The 19,079-nt window shown below is 40.2% G+C and overlaps 2 protein-coding genes and 1 pseudogene across 2 annotated transcripts; 2 read left to right on the top strand and 1 right to left on the bottom strand.

Moving 5' to 3' along the window:
* Window positions 1–200: 200 nt before the first annotated feature.
* LOC104450596 (protein SRG1) lies at window positions 201–2,890 on the top strand. Its single transcript, XM_010065218.3, has 5 exons — window positions 201–276; window positions 512–833; window positions 1,028–1,275; window positions 1,813–2,134; window positions 2,268–2,890. The coding sequence occupies exons 2-5, from the start codon at window positions 552–554 to the stop codon at window positions 2,502–2,504; spliced, it is 1,089 nt and encodes a 362-aa protein (XP_010063520.1). The 5' UTR covers window positions 201–276; window positions 512–551; the 3' UTR covers window positions 2,505–2,890.
* Window positions 2,891–5,000: 2,110 nt separating this feature from the next.
* On the bottom strand, window positions 5,001–17,830 carry LOC104431102 (annotated as a pseudogene).
* LOC104450595 (probable 2-oxoglutarate-dependent dioxygenase ANS) lies at window positions 9,747–12,152 on the top strand. Its single transcript, XM_018876684.2, has 4 exons — window positions 9,747–10,158; window positions 10,353–10,600; window positions 11,150–11,471; window positions 11,610–12,152. The coding sequence occupies exons 1-4, from the start codon at window positions 9,877–9,879 to the stop codon at window positions 11,844–11,846; spliced, it is 1,089 nt and encodes a 362-aa protein (XP_018732229.2). The 5' UTR covers window positions 9,747–9,876; the 3' UTR covers window positions 11,847–12,152.
* Window positions 17,831–19,079: the final 1,249 nt, after the last annotated feature.

Here is a 19,079-nt window from a genome sequence, read left to right as displayed (position 1 = left end):
CTGCAGAATTACTGTCAAGACATGGACGAAATTCGACTGTGCGGGTCGAACGGTCCAAGAATAATAATTGAACATTTCTTACATGAGGGGTCATGTTTTCCCTCCACCAAATGAGCGTAAGTGGTCCCGGCTTGAACCGTGCAGAATTACTCTCGAGACTTCGACAAAACTCGACTGTGCGGGTATGAACGGTCCGAGAGTATAAATTGAACATTTCTATCTTACATTGTCTATCAGAGCAAACATCGATAATCATACTTGAGATCTCTCCCTCTCGTGAGCCCCTCTCCTCCTCCTCCTCCTCCTCCTCCTCCCAAACACACCCCCCCCAAACAAAAACTCCTCGTCACATAGGTTAATTGAAATAGAATTCCTCTTGCATGCAATCCAATTATTGCTCTGTATCATGCAATTTAACTGTAGTGACAGTATATGCAAATTATAAGTATATATAAGAAGAGAGTTTAGCACCGGCAACTAACAAAGTGCTTCTCTTGGTCATTTCTTCCAGTTAAACAAAGACCCTATCCACCTCCGGAGACATAGAAAACATGGCTGAAGCTGCTGACTCACTCCCGCCAGCGGAGGTGTTGCTTTCCAAACGTGTGCAAGAGATGGTGATCAACCAAGAAGAGCCGCCCCATCTCTACATCTGCAGGAAAAGTGGTGAAGCGGCTGGCGAAGAGCAACGAGGAGATGTTTCTTCTGATCCGCTATCTCATTTTCCTCTGATAGACCTTTCCATCCTCTCATCATCTTCATCTACATTGTCTGAACAAGATGGAGAGCTACAGAAGCTCAGATTAGCACTTTCCTCATGGGGCTGCTTCCTGGTCTGATGGAATATCTTTCTTGTTTTTACTTTTCAGTGCAGATCTCTGACCTTTTTGGTTTTAATTTCATTCAACTAGACGTTTCCTAATGCAAAAAAATAAATAAATGTTTAGCTTGATGCGAGAAGGAGATATAGTTAATGTTTTCGCTACTCCAAACACATTTATCTATTTAAATGATTATGAACTTGCAGGCAACAGGCCATGGGATCCCAAGTTCTTTCCTGGATGAAATGGTTCGAGTTGGGCGAGAATTCTTTGAACAACCGATGGAAGAGAAGAAGAAATATGAGAAAGGAGTGGAGGATTTTCAAGGTTATGGTGGTGATCCTGTTCCTGCTAAAGGCCAGCCCTTGGACTGGTCCGACCGGCTTTTCCTCGATGTATATCCAGAGGATCGGAGGAATCTGAAATTCTGGCCAGAAAATCCGCCTACTTTCAGGTTTTCCTACATGCCTCTTCCATGATATTGAACACCACCAACTCTCCTTCCCTCGCGCATCTGTTAGAATATTTAAATATTAAACCACCCATTCATCTAACCACTTAAGTTTTTAAAACAAATATTAAACTACACATTCGTCTAACAATTTAAGCTTTTGGAACAGTTGGCAGTGGTCCCACAAAATTTTATTGCATCCGTCATTATCTTCTCAATATAGCAATACCGGAAAAGTTATCTTTATTGACAGTACCTGATTAAAGACATGTTGACATTCGAAGTCCAGACAAAGAGAACTGTCCTGAGACCATCTATGGAGATAAGATAACTGTTTGTCTGGGAAAGTAAATTCATTATCAAATTATGGTCTAAATGTCTCCTGATTTAAAATTTTATGCACATAATCACAGTCGCATGATCACCTGAACAATCAAAATGTTGTGGCCTTGACCCTTCGCATGTTTAGCTTAATTGTAAGTTGCAGTCATTGAAGCAACAAAGAAATCTTTCTCAAACGATTGGCCAAATAAAATGCAGGGATGTTCTACAAGAGTACACTGTGAAGATGAGGATGATGACAGAAGCCGTTTCAAAGGCCATGGCGAAGTCACTGGACTTACAAGAGGACTGCTTCCTAAATCAGTTTGGCGAAAAAGCACATCTGAATGCGAGATTCAATTACTACCCCCAGTGTCCAAGACCTGATCTCGTCCTTGGCTTGAAACCGCATGCAGATGGAACAGGGTACACCATAATCTTGCAAGATGTTGAAGGTATTCAGGTTCTCAAAGACGACAAGTGGTTCACAATACCAGCCATGTCCGGTGCTCTTCTTGTCCTCATGGGTGATCAAATGGAGGTACTTTGATAGATCAATGATACAGTTATTTTGCAAGTTATTTGCCCAGTTCTAAAATACAATGTCTATTGTATGCTTTTTCATGCTACACCTTGTTTCATTCTGTTCATGACTATTATGTTATGCATAACAGATAATGACCAATGGAGTGTTCAAGAGTGCAGTGCACAGGGTGCTCAGCAGTTCAGAGAGAGACAGAATCTCTGTGGCTGTTTTCTACATACCAGAACCCAACAAAGAGATAGGACCCGAAGAGGCTTTGATTACTGAGGAAAGACCACAAGCTTACAAGAAAGTGAAAGACTACAATGACGAGCATTGGGGCTATTACCAACAAGGCTTGAGAGCCATTCACATAGCTAAAGTCTAGAAGCTATTGCAGTTTTCTTGATCAGGCGTGCTTGTTAGTAATTAAACCAAATTTACTGGAAGCTGTCGATCAATCAAAAAAGTTATCGATTAATTAGTATGTCCATTCGACTCCCAAGCCTGGTGCACCCATTGAAAAAGAATCATCATTGTGGCGTTGCTTTTTTTTTTTTTTTTTTTTGGTCGGTTGTGGCGTTGCTTTTGAGAAGTCCGTTTGTAAGTTCATGGTGACTGTTCATGTTTCTATGTGTAATCAATGTTTCGTAAGTTCCCAGTATTTTATCTCCTCGGAATGCTAGTGAGTAAAAGTTGTATAATAAGTCTATAAATAAGGGGGTCTTGTAATCGTTTCTGATTAGGTGAAATAAATATGAGGTCTATCTATCTCATCCTTCTCGTCTTTACGTGAGCTGTGAGTAATTCACCTTCAATGCCCTTGTCTTACCAAAGAAAATTATGGTAATTGGGCCGTTGGATTAAAAGCTCTACTCGACACTTACGGTGTATGTGAACTTGTCAACACTGGCTATGATGAGCCAAAGGACAAAGCCACCTTAAACTAAAACCAAAAGAATGCCTCAAAGAAGGTTCTAACAAAAAATCAATATGCCTTGTCAATCATCTATCAAGCTTCATATGATTCCATGTTCGAAAAGGTTTGAATGCCATCATTGGTAAGGAGGCATGAAAGATTCTTTGCAACACACATCAAGGAGTATAGAAGATTCACCCTCAGACTTGAGAGGTGAATTTGAGTAATTCATATGAAAGAATCCAAATTGATTTTTGATTTTTCCACAAGAATTTTGGTGATTGGCAACCATATGAAAAGAAATGGAGAAGACGGCTTAGATGTTCGTGTTGTTGAGAAAATACTTCGATCCTTAGACAAGAAGTACAACCACATTGGTGTTGTAATCAAAGAATCCAAAGACTTGGATGACATGATGATCGATGAGCTTTTGGGTTTATTACAAGTCCATGAAGAAAGGTTTGGAAGAAAAAAGAAGGAACCGGTGGAGGAAGTTGTCCAAATGTGATTAACCATTCAAAATGAGAAGGAGCAAAGAAGAGATACCGTGCAAATTCAAGGGACAAATCAAAGTCGTGATCCAGGTTGAGGCCAAGGTTGCTTTCAAGTTAGAGATCTTGGACGAAGTAGAGGAGATGCTGCTCGAGACGATGGTAGAAACCATAATCAAAGAGGTGTTTGTGGAAGAGGAAAAAACTCGACAGGCCAATGGCATAATAAATCTAAAATTCGATGTTATAATTGCAATAAATTTGGCAGCTATGCTTCTAACTACTGGAACAAAGAGAGTAGCAAAGTAGATGAAAAGACAAACATGGTGAATGATACTGATCAAGTTCATTTACTAGCTTTCAAAGAAGATGAAGGAGGTCAAAATGATATATGGTACTTGGATACCAGTGCAAGCAACCGCATGTCTGGGCAAAAGGAGATGTTTACTGAGGTAGATGAGACAATTAAGGGTAAAGTCTCGTTCAATGATAACTCCAAAATTCTTGTCAAAGGCAAATGTATAAGTTTGATTCATTTGAGAAATGGTGCATGTTAATTTATTACTAATGTTTATCATCTTTTAGAGATGTCAAGCAATATCTTGAGTTTGGGACAGTTTCTAGAGAAAGGCTATACTATTCGCATGAAAGATCTTAGCTTTGTGCTATAAGACCAAAATAATAAATTGATTGCAAATGTGAAGAAGTTGAAGAGAAGCATGTTTACTCTCAATATAAAGAATGAAATGTCTCATTGCTTAAAGGCGCGTGTGGACGATTCTTCACAGTAGCCATGCAGTATTGGTTGAGAACGTCCGCCAATTGTTGGCATTCCCTCACCTTTCCATCCCAAAAGAAGATTGAAACAGTTAAGTCAGCATGGAATGAGAGTAAAATGGAATGTTTCCATACTCTACAGGACTCACATCCTCAACTTCTATTCGGCATCTTGTGTGATTTTAATTGATAGGGCTCTGATATTGGCACCAATATCAACTGATCCAATGGCATGTTGATTTTATTACCAACGGGGCTTTGCTCGTGCCAAAAGAAAACTTTAAGAGTATCACAACATAAACTGTTGAAGACTGTTTCTTATGTTTACCTCTGCAAAATCAAATAAAAAAGAAAAGATTTCTCAATACAAAAGATATTTACGATCAAAAAAAGGCTGTGCATGCAACATAACTAGTCAGAAAAGCGTTCTGTAGGTAAGGCAAAAAAGTACCCGAATGATGTTCGTTACCAAATGCAAGAAATTTGGAGATTTAACAAAATACTCGCAGTTATACATTCAACCAGCATTCTACCAATTTGTCAAGTTCTTTAACATCTAACCTGCCAAACTATCATCACGATCCACCAAAATCTAAGCTTGCTAAAACTACAAGTTTGAAAACCCCACAATATGGGATTTTTGAGGAGGTGCAGTCAAAGTTGATTGGAAATAATGCTAGGCCGCTAGAAAAGGACCTCAGGAAATCTTGAAAATAAGGCCGCCGTGAGTGGCAAAGAAGGGCGCAAACACGAGTGACTCCACTGCCATAAGCTTGTTGAGGATGTTCAGAGATGGGCCTGAAGTATCTTTAAGAGGGTCGCCAATGGTATCTAAAATAACAGCTGCCTCTCGCGGCTTTAACCCCTTTGGAATGAAAGCCCTTGCATGCTCAGAAGCACCGGCCTAATGTAAAGAGCACATTACAGAACACCTCTTTAGAAAAAGAATACAGAGCCTTGTACATATTAGAGTGGTTTCAGAAAATTGGACAGAAATGTAGCCAGTATTTTCGGGGGATCTGTACCTCAATATTTATCTTGGCATTGTCCCACGTGTCGCCTGTATTTGATGCGGGCATAGCTATCCGTGACGAGAAAATGACATGATCAACTTATCTCTAAAATACTCTTCTCTTGATGATTTTCCTTAAATCTTCTTTCGAGAAATGAACCAGCATCCTAAAAAAAAATCACCTGAACACCATAAACAAGAGAGCCAACGAGAACACCGGACAAAATTTCCACTCGAAAAAGGGTCCCTACAATGAGTGGGGTGAAAGCATGACAAGGGCACCGGATACGGTGACTCATTCCAGCCATCTTGGCAATCCCTCCAGCATTGTTGCTGGTAGGACCATAAGCATCTATGGCTAATCCAGTAGCAATAGTAAGCATTCTCAGAGCAGCCACTGGCCCACCGCCATACCGTACATTGCAGCAAAACTGAAACTAACATGAATGCTTATTGCAATCGCAAAATCTCAATAATAACTGCTTCTTATCCCAAGGCAAGACCGAAAATAACATCAGTAGCTGCTCCAGTTCTGCAGGAATTAGCAACATCTTGCACAGGACTGCAAAACAATTATTGGCGATATGTGTTTATCCGTTAGGAAGAAACCAACTGTACCCTTCTCGCTTACACCTGTAGGCATTGCTGGTGAAATATTCAGTAACAAACCCAATTATCAGTCGAGCCAAAGGCCAAAGCTGACGCACAAGAATATCTGCCTGCAAAGTGCAAATCTCTCAACCTCAGCATTCGTGGGGCGAATGAAGACTTACAGCCCAGCTATGGGACAGCCACGTTAGTAATTCATGTCACGTGAAAATTAACGTTTACATCTCATTCAATAAGCTCAAGGTACAAGCTAGTTATGGAATCGTAAAATCATGGAGCAAGAAAACCTTTTCAGAGCGACGCTGTCCGATTAGGATCCGTCGAAGCAACCTTTGCATTTTCTTTTTTTTTCCCTTTTGCTGTTTCTTTTTTCCACGTAATTGCATGATGAGAATGCCAACATGGGCCACCTATAAACAAATTGGATGTTGGCCCAAACAAAGTACGAGTGGACTTGGTCCAGTATTCATTTCTTCTTGTTGGGCCGAATCCAAATCTGATTCCGATATCTGAACTTGGAACGTCGCCCATAGGCCGCGATAACGGGAACTTGGTCTGCTAGGCGCAGAACCGGCCTTCGATTTCAGGATTGTTCATCGGTAGATCTAAATGTGAGAACTTCGTTCCAAATTTGTTTGAAGATTTTCAAACCATGCATTTGTCCAATTCACTTGAAGATTGGTTCGATCGCAAGCTGTCACTGTACCCTTTAGCATACTCATAGTAGAAGGTTTCATTGATGAGAGTGCACTCGGGCCCATGATATGGCCGATCATCCTCGCAGATCAATTGTTGATAATTGAGCGAGGGATACCTAAATTCAAACCTTATATATTAAGTGGCGTGGGGATTAAATTGGAACCGTGTTAAATGAAATTTCAAGGAAGATATTAACATGTCCATCACAAAGAAGGAAGCAACAGCGACAATTTGGTGGATAGACCCGTTCATATTCAGTCTTCATCTTCCACAAACACCGAGCCGTCAAGAAGTTGAGATGGTAAGCATAAATTTATTCTGAAAATTGAAAGAGAAGCATCATGTCAACACCAGCAGGAATCATTCGCAAATTGATGAATCAACTAATCTCAGATGTACCTAACTTTGGGGTCCCGGAGAAAGTATCATCAGAAACATTTTTTATTTAATGAACAGTATCACGTGAAAATATTGTCGGTGTCATGATTTCTCGACCTATGGCTACCACTTTTCTTTGTTGTGCTGGTGAGATCTATTTCCGACGACTTTCGCACCTTGAACGCGCAAGACAAATACATCTCTATTTTAATCGTGCATTTATCGGATAACTTACGATTTATTTTTCTCGATGAAAAGCCGCACATGCATACAAATGTTATGGAAGCAGGAATTGCTTATGCCCTGGAATCTTACTTTTAATCACCGTTCTAAGGGCTTAAAACTTTCGTCCATCTGTCCTCGTAAATGCTCTAGCAGAAATGTTTATGGCCGTATGCCCCTCAAAAGAGTTGTCAAAACATCCAAATACCTTTTTGGTCATAATGTCGTGTAAAGCGGCACCTCATGTTAATTTACAAATTGTTCGTGCGGATCCGTGAAGGTTCTTGACGAGGAATTCCACCTCAGATTCAAATATCAATTTATTGCGGTACATTGATTCAACATTATATTTAACGAATATCGACTAATAAGCGTGTAAAGTTTTTTTAAAAAAAAAAGGTAAAAAAGAAAAGAACGGTGCGACAATGACAGCTGAACGAACAGTCTATCGAGGTCGATGAAGCCCTCCTAACAAACACAAGAAATCAAAGGCATTTCACGTTGAGGGCATAGCATTGGTCGCTGACAAATACCCAAAACACCACATCACTTCCTGAGTCACCATCTTCCACCACGATAAGGCACCTCCATAGATGTCCACGACTAAGTTGGGGGGATCTTACAAGTCAGTGACGAAGACATTCGTTCATGCGAACTGTTTATGCGATTCAAGAATATTCCGTCACTTCCTGCCTCGGATTAGCGTGGGGTACGATCGGTTTCCCGTTTGAAGAGCATCATCTCCCGCTGCATGAACTTGTTCGATAAGAACTTAAGAAGAACTGTTGACTTAAAGCTTAATTGCGAAGCGATGCAGTGGCTAAAAGAAGATATAAATCTCTCTCTCTCTCTCTCTCTCTCTCTCTCTCTCTACTAGAGAGATACCGAAAAGTAAAGCACACGCCCGAAAAAGTTCTTTACTCAAATCCCAACATGATTAGAATCGAAATTGAGTCGATTACTGATTATGTCGTATTTTTCTAATAGCTTAGTTAAATTTTTTTTTGAATAAGTGCACAAAAAAGAACCTAAAGTTTATCGCGCAGGTGCGATAAATTCCTAGAACTTTTAAATAGTGCAATTGAGTATTCGAATTGCTCAATCGCTATAATCAAGGATATAAGTTAAATTAGGATGACGGAAGATACTAACGTAGCCTTTCTATTATTTGAGATAGACTTGTAGAGTTTTACTAGTCCTCGATTTTTTTTTTGGTTGGTTGACATAGGTTTACTTGAATATGTTTTTACAAGTAAAGAGTGGGCACATAGCGACTTGCGCTAGTGACCCCTTTGGGCATAGTAGGATTTTATGCTTACTACAAATGCCTGCCTACTTCGCATTACTTGCAACTTAAAGTCCGAGATTGGTGAACTTATCATAGCAGCCCTATCAAAATCCTAGCAGTCAAGATGTTTCTTCACATCGGACATACTGCAACTAGGCCTATAACCCAAATCATTTAGAGGAATGCTTATAATGTAAATCGAATTTGTGATCTTGTCAAAGATAAGTTGTCCCTTTTTCATTGGATCAACCACTTTGACGATAAGAGCCTGCTTGTATTTGTTCATCGATTATAGATGAATTAGTCGAGTGAATTAATAAGTGTGGAAGATAAGAGTCTCCCCCTCCGAAACGAGCAGAAGTGGTCGGGGCTTGATCTGGGCAGAATTACCCTCAAGATATCGACAAGATTCGATCGTGCGGGTATAGGGGCCATGAATTTCATGATCTCAAGGGGTTTTCACTGAGCTATTTCTGGCTCGTTTTGCTGGATGATTCGTCCTTATCATGGGGCGAAGCAAAGGTACACGTAAAGCTATTTGCACTAGTATCGCTAAGGAAAAAAAGAAGGTCAAAGCACATGCTAGAAAATGTTCTTAAAAATAAGGATTAATACTACAAAAAAACTTACAATTAATACATTTGTGATAAGTTTACCTCAAACTGATTTTTTAACCACTAAAAATCTTAAATTAATACACACATGATAAAATTTATAATAAATTTACTCTCAGTTAGTTTTGATTAAATTGGATTAATATCACGGAAGATCACAAATTAATATACTTATAATAAATAAAAAGTAAAACCCAAAATAAGTATATCTACATGTCATCAAATTCTATAATTTGATGATGGGTATATCGGTTTGAAATATTTGATAATCAAAAAATTAATTTTGAATAAATTTATTATGAATATAATAATTTAAAAAAATTTCGTCATATTGATCCTCAATAAACTTTTTTAAGGCTTTCATATATTTCATGAGATTCTTCTCGTCAAGAAGATAAAGTATTACTTATTTGCGCGAACCTATGCTTCCATTAAAGACGGTACATTAAAAGAAAGACATTTCTATATGTCGTTGTCTGTCGGAATAGCCGTCGATGATCAGACTCAATACCTCTTACTCTCGTCAGCCCCGCTCTCTCTCTCTCTCTCTGTCTCTCTGATAGTCACAGGACTCCTCGTATGTGCAATCCAATTATTGCTCCGAGTCATACAATTCAACTGTTGTGATAGTACACGTAAGTAATGCGTATACACACGAAAAGAGATAAGCACCAGCAACCGAAAAATCGCTTCTCTTGGTCATTTCTTGCAGTTAAACGAAGACCCATCGAGCTCCGGAGACATCCAAAACATGGCTGAAGCTGCTGACTCGCTCCCGCCGGCGGAGGTCTTGCTTTCCAAACGTGTGCAAGAACTGGTGATCAACCAAGAAGAGCCCCCCCATCTCTACATCTGCAGGAAAAGTGGTGAAGCAGCTGACGAAGAGCAAGAAGAAAATGTTTCTTCTGATCCGCTATCTCAAATACCTGTGATAGACCTTTCCATCCTCTCGGCTTCTTCATCTCCATCCTCCGAACATGACGGAGAGCTACAGAAGCTCCGATTGGCACTTTCCTCATGGGGCTGCTTCCTGGTCTGATTGAAAATCTTTCTTGTGTTCCTTTTCAGTGTATATCTTTGACCTTTCGGTTTTAGTTTCATTCAACTTGGTGTTTCCTGATGCCAAAATAAAATAAAAAAAGTTCAGCTTGATGCAACAAGGAGGTATAGTTAATGTTTTTACTACTCCAAACATAATAATCTATATTGATGATTATGAACTTGCAGGCAACAGGCCATGGAATCCCAAGTTCTTTCCTGGATGAAATAGTTCGAGTCGCGCGAGAATTTTTTGAACAACCAATGGAAGAGAAGAGGAAACTTGAGAAAGGAGTGGAGGAGTTTGAAGGTTATGGCGGTGATCCTGTTCCTGCTAAAGGCCAGCCCTTGGACTGGTCCGACCGGCTTTTCCTCGATGTATATCCAGAGGACCGGAGGAAGCTGAAATTCTGGCCAGAAAATCCACCTTCTTTCAGGTTTTTTAACATGCCTCTCCTGTGATATTGAACCTCTCTCCCTCTCTCTCTCTCTCCCCATCTTCTCTCTCTGCGACACTTCCTACATGTCCATCGAACTCTTACGTCACATGTGGATAGTGCTCATCTCCCTTAATCTTTGAATTCTTCTCGAGATATGAATAATAGTGGGTATGCTAATGATTCGCAAAATTGATATACTGCATCCATCATTATCTCATCGGTACAGCAATACCGAGTAAAGTAATCCTTATCGACGGTGTTTGACTAAAGACATGTAGCCATTTGAAGTGCAGACAGGGAGGTGTACTGCTGAGACCATCTAGGGAGATAAGTTAACTATTCGTCCAGGAGAGTGAATACACTATCGAATTATAGCCTAAATCTCTCGTGATCCGAAACTTAATTCTCATAGTTACAGTGAAATGATCACATAACAATCCAGATGCAGCGGTCTTGACCCTTTACATGTTGAACTTCATTGTAAGTTGCAGTCATTGAAGCAACAAAGAAATTTATTTTCTCAAAGATTCGCTAAATAAAATGCAGAGATGTTCTCCAAGAGTACACTGTGAAGATGAGGATGATGACAGAAGCCATTTCAAAGGCCATGGCAAAGTCACTGGACTTACAAGAGGACTGCTTCCTAATTCAGTTTGGAGAAAAAGCTCCATTGCAGGCAAGATTCAATTACTATTCCAAGTGTCCGAGACCTGATCTCGTCCTTGGCTTGAAACCGCATGCAGATGGATCAGGGTACACCATAATATTGCAAGATGTTGAAGGTCTTCAGGTTCTCAAAGGCGACAAGTGGTTCACAGTACCAACCATATCTGGTGCTCTTCTTGTCCTCATGGCTGATCAAATGGAGGTACTTTGATACATCAATATTACAGTCATTTTGCAAGTTATTAGCCCAGTTCTAAAAACAATGTCACTTGCTTTTTTCCCCCATGCTGCACTTGGTTTCATTCTGTTCATGACTGTATATATAACGAATGATTAACAGATAATGACCAATGGAGTGTTCAAGAGCCCAGTACACAGGGTGCTCAGCAGTTCAGAGAGAGACAGAATTTCTCTGGCTGTTTTCTACACACCAGAACCCAACAAAGAGATAGGACCAGAAGAGGCTTTGATCACTGAGGAAAGACCAAAAGCTTACAAGACAGTGAAAGACTACGCTGACGTGCACTGGGACTACTACCAACAAGGTTCGAGAGCCATTCATGTAGCTAAAGTTTAGAAGTTCTTGCAGTTAGCATGATCAGCTGTACTTAAATACCAGTAGTACCTGAACGATGGTGAATTGTCCAGGTGCGACTGTCCATTAGGTCCCAAAAATCTGAGTTCGAATCGCTTGTGACTCCCTGCTCTTTTTAAAGCTGCCAAAGTACTACGTCCTTGCTCTGTCAAACCATCCCAGAACATCTGGCGCCACTCTGATACAGAGTACAGTTTAAATTAGCAATGGAATGGGTGTAGAATGGAATGTTTCCATACCCTACAGGACTCGCATCCTCAACTGATGCTCTTACTCGCCTTATTTTGATAATTGCTCCACTTCTGGTCATTTTGTATTTTAAGGTTTGAACATTTCAGAAGGTGCAAATATCAGAACTGTACCAATTAAAGTCGCACAAGAAACTGAGGTTTTCAAGAAGCAAATTCTGAAAATGCCAGGGAGATCTTCGTGTAGTGTCCAGATAGAAAGTTAGATTTCACGACCTGATCAAGTCGCATGTTAATTTTAGTTTCAACAGGGCTTTGCTCATGCCACTAAGAATTTTACAACATAAACTATTAAAAACCTTTTCTTATATTCACATCTGCAACAAAAGAAAAAAAAAGTTCTTAATACGGAAGATACTTATTATCAAAATAAGGCTATGCATGCAACATAACTAGTCAGACAAGCTTTCTGTAGGTAAGGCAAAGAAGTGCCCGATTGATGTTCACTACCAAATGCAAGAAATTTGGAGATTTAACAAAATACTGGCAGCTATACATTCCACCACGTAACTGTCCAAACTATCATCACGATCCACCAGAATCTAAGCTTGCTAAACTACTAGTTTGAAAACCCCGCGATGTGGGAATTCCTAAGGAGGTGCAGTCAAAAGTTGATTGGATATTACGCTAGGCTGCTAGAAAAGGAGGACCTCAGAAGATCTTCAAAAGGACGCCACCATGAGTGGCAAAGAAGGAGTATTGTGGAGGGATCTGCACCTCAATATACTTCTTGGCGTTGTCCCACACGCCGCCTGTATTTGATGCAGATATAGCTAACTGTGTCGAGAAAATGACATCATCAGCTTATCTCTAACAGACTGCTCTTGAAGATTTTCCTTAATCTTTTTTCCAGAAATGAACCGGCATCCTAAAAAAAATCACCTGAACACCAGAAACAAGAGAGCCAGAAGACACCCGACAAAGTTTCCACACCAAAAAAGGTCCCTACAATGAGTGGAGTGAGGATGACAAGGGCACCGGGTGGAATCATGACAAGGGCACCGGGTGGAATCATCTCTTTGAATGACGCATCAGTGGAGATTTTGATGCAAGTAGCATAGTCAGGTTTTTCATGGCCCTCCGTGAGGCCAGGGATGGTGTTGAACTGTCTGCGAACCTCCTCAACCATCTTCAGAGCTGCGCTTCCAACACTCTTCATGGTCATGGCAGAAAACCAGCAAGGAAGCATCAAACCCACGATGGACGAAAACCTTTGGGGTCAAGACGTCAAAAGTAGAAATTGCTGCATGGCTCACAAAAGCTCCAAACGGGGCCAGAGACAGGAGAGCTGCCCATCCAATGGCAAATCCCTTCAAATATAGATAAATTAAGTCATGTTAGTCCAAAAATTGGCAAAAGTTCACAGCAGCTATACTTTTTCCCCCCTTTCCAAAAGCAAAAGAGTGGCTAAGTATTGAAATCAGAAAGGAAATGCCACGAAAGAAATGGGACTATAGTTTTACTTTTCCAATAGCAGCAGTTGTGTTCCCAGCAGCATCGAGCGCATCCGTTCTCTCATGGATACGGTGACTCATTCCAGCCATCTCAGCAATACCTCCAGCATTGTCACTGATAGGACCATAAGCATTGATGGCTAATCCAGTAGCAATAGTGCTCCGCATTCCCAGAGCAGCCACTGCAATACCGTACATTGCAGCAAAACTGAAACTAACGTAAATGCTTATTGCAATTGCAAAAATTGGAATAATAACTGATTTATATCCTGAGGCAAGACCGAAGATAACATTGGTAGCTGCTCCAGTTCTACAGGAATCAGCAACATCTTGCACAGGACTGCAAAATAATTATTGAGGATCAGTGCTTTTCTGTCAAGAAGAAACCAACTGTACCATTCTCTCTTATACCTGTAGGCATTGCTGGTGAAATATTCAGTAACAAACCCAATAATCAGTCCAGCCCAAAGGCCAACACTGACGCACTAGAATAGCTGCCTGCAAAGTGCAAAAGCCATAACATCAGAGCAAATCTCTCAGCCTCGCTATTCCTGGGTGGAATGAAGACTTACAGCCCAGCTATGGGACAACCACATTAGTAATTCATGTCTCATGAAATTTAATGTTTACATCTTAGTCAATCAACTCAAGATACAAACTACTTATGGAATCATAAAGCCATGGAACAAGAAAGTCTATGGTCTTGACAGTTAGTTAAGTAGCTAAAGCATGCGAGGAAGAAAGGACAACTACGGGTTACCCAAAACAGTGGTGTCTCCAAAACCTCAAGCAGGAGTTAGACACAACACCAGCATCAAAACCACTTGCTTCCTCAAAGTGCCAGCATAAAAATAACACGACATAAGAATGGATGATGCAGTTGATTTCAAGCATTAAGGATAAAATGATAATAAAGGTTACCAATTCTTCACAACTTCTGTTCCTTAAAGTTGAAAATCATGAAAGATGATGGAAGTGCAATCCAAGTGACTATAGCAATTCCCACAGTCATCAAGGCAGTTGAGATGATGAGTTGCCTCTTCAATGCTGGCTCAATTTCTTTCACAGACTTAATTTCAAAAAAGTTGGTGGCAAAAAGTGTCGTGATCAAGCAGACAAGGATGCCTACAGAACTGATTAACAGGGGATAGCACATTGCAGTGAAATCGCGGTTAATCCCAAAAGAGGAGATGGACGCAACAACAAGAGCAGCACAGGAAGATCCTGCATATGAGCCAAAAAGATCAGACCCCATTCCAGCAATATCGCCAACGTTATCACCAACATTGTCAGCAATTACCTGCATAAAAAAAATTGCTTCACTTTACAATTTTAGAACTGGAACCGGAATGAAAACTTCTATATAGACCTGGACCTGACAAACAGACTGATAGCCCTACCAGAACCCAAATAAGTGAAATGACTCACAGCTGGGTTTCTTGGATCATCTTCAGGTATGTTTCTCTCAACCTTCCCAACAAGATCAGCTCCAACATTGGCAGCCTTGGTGTAAATGCCACCACCAACTCTTCCAAATAGAGCCATGGAAGATCCACCAAGACCGTAGCCAGTAATAGCCTCAAAAAGACCTCCCCAATCATCACCATAATACAACTTCAAGAGATTGATGGCGACAAAAAGGACCAAAAGACCATTGGAAGCAAGTAGAAAACCCATTACTGCCCGAGACCTGAAAGCGGTAATGAAGGCTTTCCCAACACCTTTTCTCGCTTCCAAAGTCATCCTTGCATTAGCATAAGTTGCAATCTTCATTCCAAGGAAGCCAGATAGGATTGAGGTGAAAGCACCAAGCAAGAACGATACTGTACTGAAGACGGCAGTGCCCACTGCAGGCTTGCACATCCTTGATGGGTCATAAGTGCAAGGCTGGTTCTTAGTACTGAATCCCTCAAAAGAACCAAGAAACAGGAAGATCAAAATTGCAAAGGCAATCATGAAAATTCCAACATACTGATATTCGGTAAGAAGAAAAGATGTTGCACCTGTTACACCACGTGTCCAAAAGTCTATCATTTTTCAGTTGCATATGCTTAGAAATGTCATTTCGATGATCAAGTCAATAATACAAATGTATCTCCATCAAAAAAGAAGAAAAGGCAGGATAGCTGAGATGGAGAAGACAAACAAAGATCTACAAGCATGACATATATGTTGATTAGAATGGCAAGCTCCCATATAATAAATTCTCATAGTGGTCATTATGAATTTATCCTGTCATGGCGTCAAAAGATGTATACGAGGGAATTCTGTCATTTCTTCCTGGTACAATGATCTGGAGAAGCTTTGAAAGCCATTCGCAAAATTCTCAAATAGCAACAAATCATGGTAAGGACTGTGAATATTTGTTGGCATTGGAAAGGACTCTAAAGTGTAAGTACCAAAATTTTTAGCAAATCCCGTTATATTAACCCATGATTTTCTCCTATGTAACTGTGAAGAAAAATGGATCCTCTGTGAAGGCACCTTTTTTCATGATCTAAACATAGACAACACTATAAACAATAAAAAATCCGTAATGCAGCAAAGTCTAAAAACTTAGTAAGCAATACCTAAAGAACTCTTCCAAGTAGATTGTACACAGGTAGATCAGTTATGATGTGATTTCTTCTGATAGAAATTTAAATCTTACAATGGCCTTAACCTATCTTGGTGTACCAACCTTGGCTTTCTATTTACTTCATTTCAAAGGTAAGAGCCATGTATTACTCACGGGATTTCATTTTAAAGCATGTGAAGCAACTAACACTTTAGGCTTACTTAATTTTGGACCGAAATCTGCATAGCTTTCTTGTTTGGACTGTATTGCAATTTAGACTGTTCAAACAGGCAATTCGTTAAAAGCAGCAATTACGTCCTCAAAAGCATGTGTAGTGCACATGCTATACACATGGTTGCCGCTTTTCTCGTGATAAAGACCACCCGTGTTTGATGTGAGAAATTTTCACATCTTCAAAGCTATGGGGTGAGTCGACATCCTGTGCACATCAACACATTCCATAATTACGAGAAAGGCAACATCTTAATGGTTCGTTCTATAAAGATCGTTCTGTCTATGCAATAACCTTTATATAAATGACTTAGTGAATTCTGATGAGATCATTTTGACAATTTTGCTAAGAAGGGAATCAAAGTTAAACACAGTCATCAAGGTGGCTTCCAACCTAGTTGGTAAGTTGATTGAGATTTGGAAAATGACCAAGTTGTAGCTGAAGCCATTTCTGAACAGAGAAATAGGAGCTCTAGAAATGCGGTAGTATTTCCTTGGAATTCACGTGCAAGTCACGTGCATTCAGTTCTACAGAGATAAGAACGTCTTCATTAATGCACATGGGACAAAAATGACAAAAGTCAGCCCATTTTCCTATGAACAGAAGAAATAAATAAAAAGGGCTACACTCCACCGCTTGGGGCTTCTCGTTGTTCCATTTTCTTTTCCAAAAAAGGACAACAAATATACTAAACACTATCCTTATCATAAAGATAAACAAAAAACCGAAGCCTCAAAAATCATGTTTTCTGCAAGCTTGAGCGGCTCCAAAAACCCTGAGGAAAATTCTCCGAGGCTGTAAAAGCCTGACCTTTGGCACGAGTCGGTCGCCAAAAGGTGTTAAAGACCGAATCTTTTGTTTCGCCCATGTTATCATTCAACTCAAAGTCTCAATCATTTTCGCATTAGAGCACGATCTGAGTTAGTCTGAAAAAACACCTCACAAACGTTTTGTTTCTTTACGCTTCCATTGTTCAACAAGAAACCAAGCATAAGCCGAGAGTCTCAACTCAAACAGAGGACAGAAACTATAAGCTTCAGGAATTTTCAAAGGTGAGCACTCAAATTTCAACTTTCAATGTAACATGAGAATAGAAAACGCACGACCAGAGAATCTCAAAAGAGGCTAGAAGAGAAAAAGGAAATGCACATAGAAGCAGAAAGCAAGCACTTGACCTAGCTAGAATAACAAAGAAGAACGAGCAACCAGAAAACCTCAACCTCACCTTCCGAGATGGCGCTCTGTATGTCAGCGCACCTGGAGACCACGTTGTGCTCGTTGATGCTCTCTTCTTCATCAATGAGGCTGTTGCCGAAGCCATTCTTCCTATCGTCGCTGCCGTTGGGCGACGCACGCTGCTCCGACGTAAGCTTGACGCGGGAGACCAGGAACCACTGGACCAGAGAGAATACTATCCCAACGGCGGCACAGGCAGGGACGGCTATCTCCGTCGCCAGCGCCGAGAGCAGCGCCATTCTGCTTGTTATTTCGACGTAAGAGTCGATGCGCAGAGACAGGGAGAGACAGAGGGTGAGGGGTTTTACGGTGATTTATGCTTGCTTTTTGTATTATACGAAGTTCGAGAGAATGAAAGTATGCAGATGAATCGGTGGAGACCGACGAGGCACCCCACCGAGGTCTTAAGCACGAGAGATTAGTTCAAAACGGTTAACCGTTGATAGTTGCTCTAAACTCCATGATTCTCTTCTTTAAGCTAGGAAAATGGAGTTTAATGGAAATTTTCGCTTTTATTTCCCATAACTCTCTTTGCTTGGTCGTTGAACTTCAAATTATATCTTTTCACTGTATCCCCTGAACTCTCTCTCTCTCTCTCTCTCTCTCTCTCTCTCTTACTTGTAAAACTCTATGGTCTAGATTATTACACTGTATCCTGAACTCACACTCTCTCGTAAGTTAAACCCTGTACCTCAAATCCTTACAGTTTACACTCAATCATTACATAAACGTTGTAAAATACTTATTAGCATAGAAAATCGTCCGCTACCCTCTGTTCACATGTCATAATGCTCTACTAAATGTGACATAAATGCTTACTATTTTAATTAATTAAACAAAAACAATTTATCAGTATATACTTATGCCCCATAAAAATAAGACAATCTAGCGAGGTGACTTTACAGGACACAAATCAAAGGACACTCGGCCTAGGTCCTTCTTTGTTTTCTTGTTTTTTGCTCGTTTTTTTTATTGGTGATGGGGTAGAAATGACCACCATAGGTGACTCCCTGGTACTATCGTCGGAGCTTAGCACATGCGAGGGGATGCTTGATTTGAAAATTAGCTCCTGCTAATTTGAGTGAACTCGTAAACATTGTTCCCCCACGGAGCAAAGTCAAGAAATTCTATGCCGATGACATGACTGAACTTATCGTCTATTCAAATCAAGTCTTCTTGAAGCCGTGGAGTGATTGGAAGGATTTCGAACTTATCCTATATAGGTGTAATCCCATCATCGTTGGGCAATACACTGAGGTAGTTTTTTTTTTTTCCTTGAATAATTTATTTGGTGCTGTCTTTGTTGAAATATTCACTTCAATCCCTGGAATCATTCCTGTTTACTACACATAAGAATGATATAAAAATACTATTGAAATGAGGAAATCAAAGGGCTTCAAGCAAAATCAAGTCTTGAAAAGAAGCAATAAAACTCAAAATGTTTTTGTATCGTAAACATAGGTTATGTTTGGTTTTACTTTTGGGGAA

Source organism: Eucalyptus grandis, chromosome 6 (genome assembly GCF_016545825.1).
Source record: "Eucalyptus grandis isolate ANBG69807.140 chromosome 6, ASM1654582v1, whole genome shotgun sequence".
Taxonomy (NCBI): Eukaryota; Viridiplantae; Streptophyta; class Magnoliopsida; order Myrtales; family Myrtaceae; genus Eucalyptus; species Eucalyptus grandis.
The sequence above is the reverse complement of the archived record's forward strand: the minus strand, read 5'-3'. Positions and strand labels throughout refer to the sequence as shown.

Coding starts and splice junctions, on each gene's coding strand:
- LOC104450596 (XM_010065218.3), top strand. CDS start 552: ATGGCTGAAGCTGCTGACTCACTCCCGCCAGCGGAGGTGTTGCTTTCC. Junction 1,276..1,812: donor GAAAATCCGCCTACTTTCAG/GTTTTCCTACAT, acceptor AATAAAATGCAG/GGATGTTCTACAAGAGTACA. Junction 2,135..2,267: donor TCATGGGTGATCAAATGGAG/GTACTTTGATAG, acceptor TATGCATAACAG/ATAATGACCAATGGAGTGTT.
- LOC104450595 (XM_018876684.2), top strand. CDS start 9,877: ATGGCTGAAGCTGCTGACTCGCTCCCGCCGGCGGAGGTCTTGCTTTCC. Junction 10,159..10,352: donor CCTCATGGGGCTGCTTCCTG/GTCTGATTGAAA, acceptor ATGAACTTGCAG/GCAACAGGCCATGGAATCCC. Junction 10,601..11,149: donor GAAAATCCACCTTCTTTCAG/GTTTTTTAACAT, acceptor AATAAAATGCAG/AGATGTTCTCCAAGAGTACA.